Source organism: Botryllus schlosseri, chromosome 11 (assembly GCF_051294905.1).
Source record: "Botryllus schlosseri isolate E-star chromosome 11, Bs_hap1, whole genome shotgun sequence".
Lineage (NCBI taxonomy): Eukaryota > Metazoa > Chordata > Ascidiacea > Stolidobranchia > Styelidae > Botryllus > Botryllus schlosseri.
The window spans coordinates 10817387-10827417 of NC_137246.1; the positions used below are offsets into that span (position 1 = coordinate 10817387).

At 40.0% G+C, this 10031-nt stretch overlaps 1 protein-coding gene across 1 annotated transcript; it reads right to left on the reverse strand.

The window, feature by feature from the left end:
• Positions 1–359: 359 nt before the first annotated feature.
• On the reverse strand, positions 360–2487 carry LOC145450843 (carboxymethylenebutenolidase homolog). The gene is made up of 6 exons (XM_080329351.1): positions 2349–2487; positions 2072–2153; positions 1872–2007; positions 1705–1812; positions 695–932; positions 360–613 (listed from the first exon to the last, which is right to left on the reverse strand). The coding sequence occupies exons 1-6, from the start codon at positions 2415–2417 to the stop codon at positions 413–415; spliced, it is 834 nt and encodes a 277-aa protein (XP_080185477.1). The 5' UTR covers positions 2418–2487; the 3' UTR covers positions 360–412.
• Between the last annotated feature and the right edge of the window lie 7544 nt (positions 2488–10031).

A 10031-nucleotide genomic window follows, 5' to 3' on the forward strand; every position in this document is an offset into this window, starting at 1 on the left:
CGACGTGCCATAACCTGTAACTGTTGAACCGACGACGATTTCGGGAGTTCCAACCGTTCCATATCGCATACGTCGACTATATCAGGTGAAAATCGTCCGTAGACTTACTGCATGCTTTTTTGGCAAGTATTCACACAGTTATGGCATAATTGAACGTCTGAAAAAAGATTTTTTCGGGCATTTTTTAAATACACTGTTTAAGACGTGTTTTAAACACAAGTGCTGCGAGGGCATCTTGTTCAGGATACGTCCTGAATGCGTTCGTCTTGCGACTAGGCTCTAGGCTCGGCATATTCGCTCACCGTTCACCGTTCACCGTTACCACTGAAACACGACATAACTGAAAAATGTGCACCTGATACAGATCAAATTTTAATCTCTTTCAAATCATGTGCTTTGATACAGGCAAGGTTTATACAGCGCTTAGAGATTTTCTCGAAATGTAGCGCTTCAGCCAACGAAGCATTTTCTTTCTCGCTTTGTAAATCATGTCCTTGTTAGGGTCGTCTGGAGTGGGTAGCTTTCTGTGTACAAATCCGTGACTTTGACCAGAGTATTTTCGAACGGCAAATTTCATAGTGTTCTTTTTCAGACTTCTCCGTAGCTTGTTAATCTACGCGCGCATGATAAAAATGAGAATTAATGAAACGTTGCATTCTGCAAATCCCTTATTATGCGTAGGCCTATCTCTCACTTTTCTGTTTGGAATTACCGGGTCTGAACCCCCGAAAATAAACAGTGTCGGTCCATTGATTTCCCCGAATCTAGGATCGTTGCCATCCATGAGTCCGTAACATGACACAGCCGCAGAAATGTCTTTACGAGAGGCCATCGTGTAATGAGCGGCACCGCCTCCCCAGCAAAATCCGACTATACCGAAATTTGTGATAGCGTATTCGTTGCGCAGGTATTCCATACTGGCGGTGATTACGCTGTATTGATGCGAATAATTATGTTGGTCTTGTAACGAAGCACTGATAGAACCCAAGAGGAAGGAATGGGAAATTTGATGGCGATTGTGCAATGCGCATTCTACTTCAATCTCATGTCAGCTGAGTGTATATGAATGAATACAAATATATTCATCGCATTACCCAGAATTTGAAAGTATATAGCCAATTTAACCATCCGTGTGAACGTGTAAGTACCCAGAACAGCATAATAAATAATTACAAATAAATTACAATCATTACAAAATTCTAGATCTAAGGATATTAATTAGTGTTGGGCCGATCGACAAATTCTCTGGCCCGACTCCGATCCTGTTTTTCAATTCTCTGGTCCGACTCCTATAGGCTGGATTTTGAAAGGACCCTGATCCGGTCCGAAAAACTACGATTATAATCTTCAACGAGTACTTATTGCCAGTAAACTACATAAACAGTAGATTATACCGTACGGGTTGAAGTTATATATTGAATATTGCATAACAACAAAAAAACATGAAAATAAAAACTCACAGTTTTTTATTGAACTTATGCTTGTATACCATGTGCCATAATTATAGCATTGAACAGCTTCTTGGAGGTACAGAACTTCAATATACAATTGAATAGTAGTAGTAATAGTAGTATTCAATTATAGCATTCGAATACACACTGCCATGAATGCCATTCTTATCCTAGTCATAATGCTGCTCAAGATCCTTGCCCACGTCGTCAGCGCTTTGTAAGCATATACGTCCAAAATAAGGTAAAAACTTACTTATCTATTGCTGATGCTGGACGTTGCCTAATAAATCCGAAAAATTCGCTTCTGGGCCTTGACCGATTCCATGCTGCTTTTCCTTCAAACGAATCGGGCATAATCGCTCTGATTAAGCGTAAAAGATTTAGATATATAGCGACACACAAACTTCAACATATACCAACGTGAAACCGTTATCCATAAGCATGTCAACCATTGCTCTTGTGTTTGAGAGCGTCCATCCATTAATGTCCTGCAGCACTATTACCCCTCCTCTAGACGTAACATTTGTCGGGTGTGATACATATGCATCAAGTCCGCCTTAATGAAATGAGATCGATGTAAGTTTTCCTTCAAATCAAAAGAGCAGGATGTCTGATTAAACCTGGCAACTGCACTTCTTCGCCCAATTTTCCGTATTCGATTTTATCTCCGAACTTGCAAGGCTCTTTCATCTGCCCTTTGACCTAAATATTGAAGCAGATAACTCCACCTAACGCATATATACACGGTAGTCTTTGTTCCACTATTACATTATTGCAGCTATAATTAGATCTTTAGATATACTATTAGAAAGCCATTATAATTCTAATACTATGACGCCCGATCCCACTGCGGGGCTGATCTCGACGAATAGATGTATAGAACTTCAGACTACTAACCACGAAAAATTGTAGCGTAAATACAACAATCGTTATGGACATAACCCGCCGATTTTCCGACATCATCATGCAGCTTTGATAACAATCGGATACAGGCTTAGTGGTTCATTCAACGGCATTTGCTTCAGCTATATACCCCTACTATATGGCCTGCGGCAGTAAAAGACGCATTCAGTTTCTTATCACAGTTTAGATATATTATGCAACGATTTCTCATATTCTCGTCCGTTGCATAATTTCTCGTACTAAAGAGGGTTCGAAATGTCGCCGTCGTGTGACGGTGATGTGATATCGCATCCGATTTGTACAAATATAATTTTTTAAATGCTTCATACCCGATTAATTCATATTGCTAGTGAAGAGTAGGTAGGCCAGTACAAATACATAATTTAATATGAAAAGTATTGCGAAAGAAAACTCACTGCGGGGTAGTTAGCTGGAAATTGACCCATCGGGTTTGCGCAGTGTGTAGATGTTGCAAAGATATTCATCGCTTTTATTATCATTTGTTAGGGAACTAACGCTATTTATGATGCAGACGTATCACAATATTTCATTGAATCTAATACTGAACATATGAAATTCGAAATCTTCCTTGAATGAGGCCTACTAAATCTAAACAATTTCTCGTACAATGTGCACGCGATTTAGCTCGACCATAATTCGTTCAGAACTCTGGCTACTCTACAATTCAAATTGTAATTTCACCTCACGTCAAATACTGCGAGACCAGGAAATGCGATTAGTCCTGGCTTGCAGCAAAACGCGCGAAGTATTTGAGATCAATCACCGTGTCGCACGCATGACAAATGGAAGGTAAGAATAACAGATAAGAATACGGTTGAACAACCAAATATTTAAAAAATGCTATACGAATATATCGACAGCATTGTGCCATATTTAATACGAACTGTGTTATTTGTCGACACGATGTCTTTTATTAATACTTTTTCGTATTTTAAGCAGAGAAGGTCACAGTCCTCAGGAGTTCTATTCAGGTAGAAGTAACAGTGATCGCATGTGGAAGTAACGCTGTAAATTTCTGCTCAATTACCGATGTCACAGACGTACCAATGTCACAGACGTACCAATATTGCTTCAAGCAGAAAGTGAAATGTCTGGAAAGCACTTAGGGGCGATTAGTTTGAAAAAGTAGATTTGGGCGAGTGGTGGAATATTTCCAGCACTCAATCAGACATAAGCTAGCCAACGTGTTCAAAGCTGCATAATCGTGACTGACACAAAATTACACGACAGGTACAGGCGCACTTCCGGAAAAATATTCACTTTCCGCGATAAAGTTGAAATTTCACCTGTTTAGATGAGACAGTTTCGGTTGCAAAAGGGATGGAAACCAATACGACAATGCTTTCTACTTTACTGAAACTGAATTGGAAAAAAAGTATAGTTTTACTTCAATATCTTCAAGTAGAAGTACTTTTTATCAAGAATATGACAGCCTACCGTCTTCCACCATGAAATCAATACTTGATACTTTATGGAAATAAACCACATGCTAAGTCCAAGTTGGCATAATTACTTCAGATAAGGATTGGGGCTGATCTTTGAGATTTTAATGTCTTTTCTGCATTGTTTCAATCAATATTCAATACCATCCTGTGAGTAGATAATTAATTACACTGGACAACAAAACAATTTCATCATGGTAGGTGAGAACGATTTAGGGTAAATCGGGGGCGCTGAGCTCAAAAATGACATTGGTATCTGCAGATTGGCTCTATTTTTCAAGATATCAACGAATTTGGACATCTTTATTTTTTTTTAACTGGAGTTACCATATTTTGGAAATCTTAAAAGAGAACACTTTTTCATAATTTTCAGACTTGCAAAACCGGAGAAGAATCCTCAAAAAACGCTAAGTTTTTCCCACTTTGAGATCGGTTAACCAAAAAATAAATAAATAAAAAGTCAGCTTCCCGCCCGGCTCCCGAAAAATACCCCCCGCAGCGTCACTTCGGTGCTGATTTACGGCATATCAGTCGCATTTTGCTATAAATATAACCTAAATTCTCAAAAAAGAGGACAAAAGGGCGTCCTCCGAGGACACTTTCAAAAAAGCCAAAAAAGAGAACAAATCCTCTTAAAAGAGGTCGTACAGTAACCCTAATTTAAACTAGGTTCCATTTTATCCTAACAGACTATATTGTATGTTTTAGTAAGTCCGCCTGTACTGAATCCACGAGAATGTGAGAAATGTGAAACATAATTGGATCGGCGGAACGAAACTGTGCTGCATAAATCGATTCTTTTCCACATATCGAACACAAAAATATCTCATTTATTCGTATTTTCATAGGATTCTCCTAATACATTGTAATTTGTGACAATAAGCTTCCTATACAGATCAATGTGCTTGAAGTTAACAACAAATAGCAGTAGCTCGGTAATAACAAACCAAGTATGCCTGAACCTGCAAAAAGACTTCGATGTGTACACACAGACGAAATAAACCAGCAAGCAATATATTTGTTTACCAATAAATATTCAAATTTTCTCGTAGAAATAAATCAATATCGGGATGTGCATTAGTGAAGTTATTAGATGCAACTCCTGTTATTAACTCGAATTAGCTTGAAGTCATCTGCAGGAAAGTAATTTTGTACGATTTTGATAGGGACGGATTCGCAATTGGCAGCTGGCAGTAATCAGTCATAATGTGAGCATCCTAACTGTCTTGATATTTCTCTCCCATCTATTTGATTTATAGGAGAAACCTTCCACCTCGTCTCTCACTCATATTTCCCGGGTTTTCGGAGAAGCGATGATACTGAACTTTTATGCTCATGCTTATCCTTGATCCAAGAACGTTCATGAACATCACCTCCACTTTATCCCCATAGTTCATTTGTTGTCGCCACAACACAAGTCAAGAATTTCGTTGTTTAGCTGATCTCGAGTAAAAGGCGTTGGTTCACTCTGTATACGTAATAATGTTGAGGAGTCGGTGTCAATGGATTTTATACAGCATACACTCAGTGTTGGGATGACTCGAGTCATGACTTGACTCGAGTCAGACTCGAGTCAACTTTTTCGAATGACTTGACTTGACTCGAGTCACTTTGCAAAAATGATTTGACTTGACTTGACTCGGCGCTTCAAAAATGTGGATTGACTCGTGACTCGGAGCAAAATTTACGAGTCAATTTCAAGTCATCAAGTAAACGGTGTCGACTAAATCAATGCATTCTGTGCATGTTCGGATTATTCACGATACGCTATTGTAACTTGTGAGAGCAACCAGTCATTCACTGGTTGTACGTTTCACTGATCCTACATTGTTAGCCTACATCACAGACTGGCCGCATACGAAATGATCACAGCTTGCCTTGTCGTAGTAGCAGATTAATTTAATAGCAACGTATCGCAGTTTATTGGACGGCTCTGTCCTTACATTGCACGGCGCTCACCTTTACCAACTCTCTTGTATGATTTAAATCTAACAAATATATTTTATGTGTTTATATCCTCACCGATCTATATAGATGGCTAGTGTATTGTACGATATCAATTTCTTTCATCTTCTCGAGGCTTCGTATTCGATCCTCTATTTTTGCTGATAATAAGAGAATGTATAGCATGTCGCTCAGAGTTGTCAAACTCAACTGACGTCGCGGGTCGAATTCAAATATACAGATCACTCGCGGGCCGCACATGTCAAATGATTCCAAAATATTACTAACTCCTAACTCAATATATGCACTTTTTCGCATTCTCGGAATTGGGTGTTAATGTCAGCGATTTTCTCTTGACGATAACTACAATCACAACTCCGCTGTCGAGTTGTTATAATGTGGCCTATGAAACATACTCGAAATTTGCTATCTTGAAGGAATATTTATTGGTAGTATTTCTTACTGCAAATTTGAGAAATGTGTTGGATAAAATCACACAATTTTCACCATATACTCAGAATTTCTTCGCGGGCCGAATGAAATCATTTGGCGGGTCGCATGTTTGACACCCCTGATGTAGCTATATACAGTTACTTACGTATTTTATTTGCAGTTCTACGTGTGCGTGAGCGATACAACGCATTTTTGCATGTATATTTAACTTTATATTCGTTATTTGATTCAAGATAAATGACCAATTGATCTCTTTAACATAGTCAGTAAAATATAATGAATTTGAATGATCACTCATACTTCGAAAATGCAATTTGACATGAATTGTGACTTGACTCGTGATTTGACTTGACTTGACTTGACTTGACTCGAGTCACCTCCAAAAAACGAGTGACTTGACTGGACTCGAGTCACCTTTGAAAATCGATTGACTTGACTTGACTCGAGTCAAAATGTGCAATGACTCGAGATGACTCGTGACTCGAAGGTAGTGACTTGATCCCAACACTGCATACACTATTGCTAGCTACATCTTCCACAACTTCCACTACATACTATATCGTGGCATCTTTTGAAATCAGATCTGGCAGGGACATAAAACTGCAACTGGAATTTCAGGGAGTGGGTAATTGGCTGTAACGCAGTGTCAATGTTGAGAAAGTGCTATGACGTCTTGTTTTAGCTTCAGCCTGATATCTCATCCATGTACAAATATCAATCATCATGGTTGCTCGTTGGCTCGCAAAAAAAACTACAGGGATCACAAATTGCATCATTTAGACCAGTGATTCCCAACCTTTTTCGGTGGCAGGGCCAAATTTAGAATTTCAGAGTACGGCCGGGGCCGCACGAATACCAAGGCAATGTAAGGAACCCAAAATATTCACCAAAATATGAAAATTGGCATTGCTCCGATCATTCGCTTGACGCCTGTGGCCATTGTGTTGCCGCGTTCCCGTTGTTCAGAACAATCAGCCTTTGCTGGCTATTTCGGAGTAGTTTTATTGCCAATTCGTATTTTGGGAATCAGTGCGACACTTGCTTTCGATGAACACCGACATATCAAATTATTCGGACGCTTGGGTCGCGAGCTATGGAACTACCAATTATGCTGTTTTTTTTTGCCGGCTAAGCAGTACGCATCTCGGCGTATTCAATCGTGAGTCACTTGTTGCACATCTATCCGTAAATAAGTTATCAATACCCAGGGCCGTAACAGCACTTCGTCAGCCCCCCCCCAAAAAAAAAACGTTTCTCTTTGGCCCCCATAGGGTGATAAACAGAAATTCGAAGCCCCCCAGACCCCCACAGGCTAGATTGCTGTTTACCGCTATTTATCATCTAAATCGGGTGTCCGTTTTGGTATAGGTTCTCTCGACTAATCGCGCGAAGCGCCAAAAAGTTCTATAATTCATGATTGAATCGGTCAATATAATCGGGAATTCCATATATATCGGTATCAATTTTTATCCTCTCTCTGTTCACGTAATCAGATAGACCGGTTGAGCCGAGTGAGTTGTGTTTGATAAGGTATAGGACCACTCAAAAACAATTATTATACATCTTTGGGCGTATACCCGTCGGCAGGAACGAAACAGCACTTCGCCAGGCTCCCCAAAACACTGAGGTCTTGAGCTCCCATAGGGTAATAAACCGACCCCCCGTGCCGGTGTTCGCTTCTGCCACGAAATCAGGATCCCCGTTTAGTGAGCCAGCGTGGAGCGCGAAAATTTTCGATAATTCAAAATAAAATAGGTCAATAAGATCTGGAATTGCATATACATTGCTATCAATTACTCTCTGCTCACGTAATCAGATTTACCGGTGGAGCTGAGTGAGGTGTCTTGGAAACCGTTGGGCCCGTAAATAATAATTAAACATAGTCGGACGGGTGGACCCGTTTGTACGACTTCGTTACATGATGTTATTTGTTATTTCGTGACCTCCAGTCTGATATATCAAGAAATATAGAATCGCCCAAACATACTAAACTAAAAGATGCACACGATTTCAAATTGGTAGTTCTTCACTGGCATATAATTCTTCCCTGCGGGATGGTAGCCTATTTGTCTCGTGACGTTCAGATTGCCAAGACAGGAGCATTCGGCGCCAGTCATTTAGGCGCCTATGGTCATACCTATATGTCTTTTGAATATACATAACGAAGTTTTCGGTCAGCGTAAGGGCAGTCCTTTTCGGTCAGGGTTTTCTCGCTGTCGATCGTTCTGGCACACTTCTTGGAGTCGCATGTTACATGGCCAAAAACTTTATATGTCTTCGCGCGTCGTGGCGCGGTTATGGCCAACGCCGATATGCCCACTTCTATAAATCTTGCGTATTTTATCTTGGTCAAAGAGTGCCCAATAATTAAGGTACTTGGAAACTTGAAATCGCGCCCAGCGCGAAAAATCTTTGAAAATTTATGCTAATTCACTAAATAATTTTTGGGCCCCTTCGAGTTCGCTCCCCCAATTGGGGGGGATTGGGTGCGGCAGTTACGGTCCTGTCTATACCTTCATCTATACCTATATCTATAGGTACTGCCCGTTCAACTAGAAAGTTAGGGCACATTGCATTGAAACAGCAGTGACTTAATCTTAGCAGTCTACTCACAACTTTCCTGCAATTCTAATGGAAAACTCCAGACTCCAAGCCAAGCAAGAGTATTTTATAAATATATATTTTTTTTTTCTTCATAAATCGATTTCTCAAAAATTTTTTGGTGGCCGCAAGAAGGCTAGCTGGGGGCCGCATGCGGCCCTCGGGGCCGCGGTTGGGAATCACTGGCTTATATCTACCATACCCATAAGTCATCATCAGGAAGTTTATCTGACCTATGCATTATTCGGTATCATTGTATCATTGGTGCATCAGCGCTGTTAATGGATAATTTCATCCAAAATAATTAGAATATAAACGCCGGAACTTTCCACACATTAAAAATAGAATCTTGCTTGACAGGTTGGGCAAATTTCCAAAGTATGGAAAAGGTATCAAATATGGAATGGAAGAATGTTGCTATGGTATGGAAAATGTGAAGTATGCAATGAAACGATTGGGGCGGGTATATGGAGTATGGAAATTTCCTATTCCATACCATACCATGCCCTGGCCAGCAGAACGTGTATAGCAGGGGTCACCAACCCGGTGCACGCGGGCACCAGGTAGCCCGCGAGGACCAGACGAGTAGCCCGCGAGCCCGTTCCAAAAATAGCATTCACCAATATTCGTTAGATTATTTCTAGCGAGCTTTTAAATATACATATTGATGGATTCCGCAATTCTTGTGTAAAACACACTAACATGTAACTTACAAGTGACAATATATATATATAAACACTTAAAAAGATCTTCAATTAGAATAGTAATATATAGTTGTGATAGAATCATCAGAAATTGAAGATACGCACTGCCTATACAGGCGACATGACGGAATGCCATTGTCTTCTTGAAATGGCAGGGGGTCCGTTATGATAGCTAGACATCCAAAACAATGCCAAGGTAGTAAACAATATTACTATTTGGAGCCAAACATCTGTGAAGTACTAGCAGATTTTCAATATCTGTATGCCCATTACGTATTGCATCTTTTGACACAGCTTGTTTCTCTTATACTCAACGCAGTTTAATACCATGTTTCTAACTTTCTGTAATCGTTGCTACTGTACGGTATAATGAAATCTTGTAATTTCTGGATGCTGAACAGTCGGAGATTGAAATTGTAATACTGCGAAATGACCTCCACCTCAAAGCCCACCAGACTGCAGCAAACGATTGCTGCCTTGTTGATACGGATACGTACATTGGTGTATGCGCA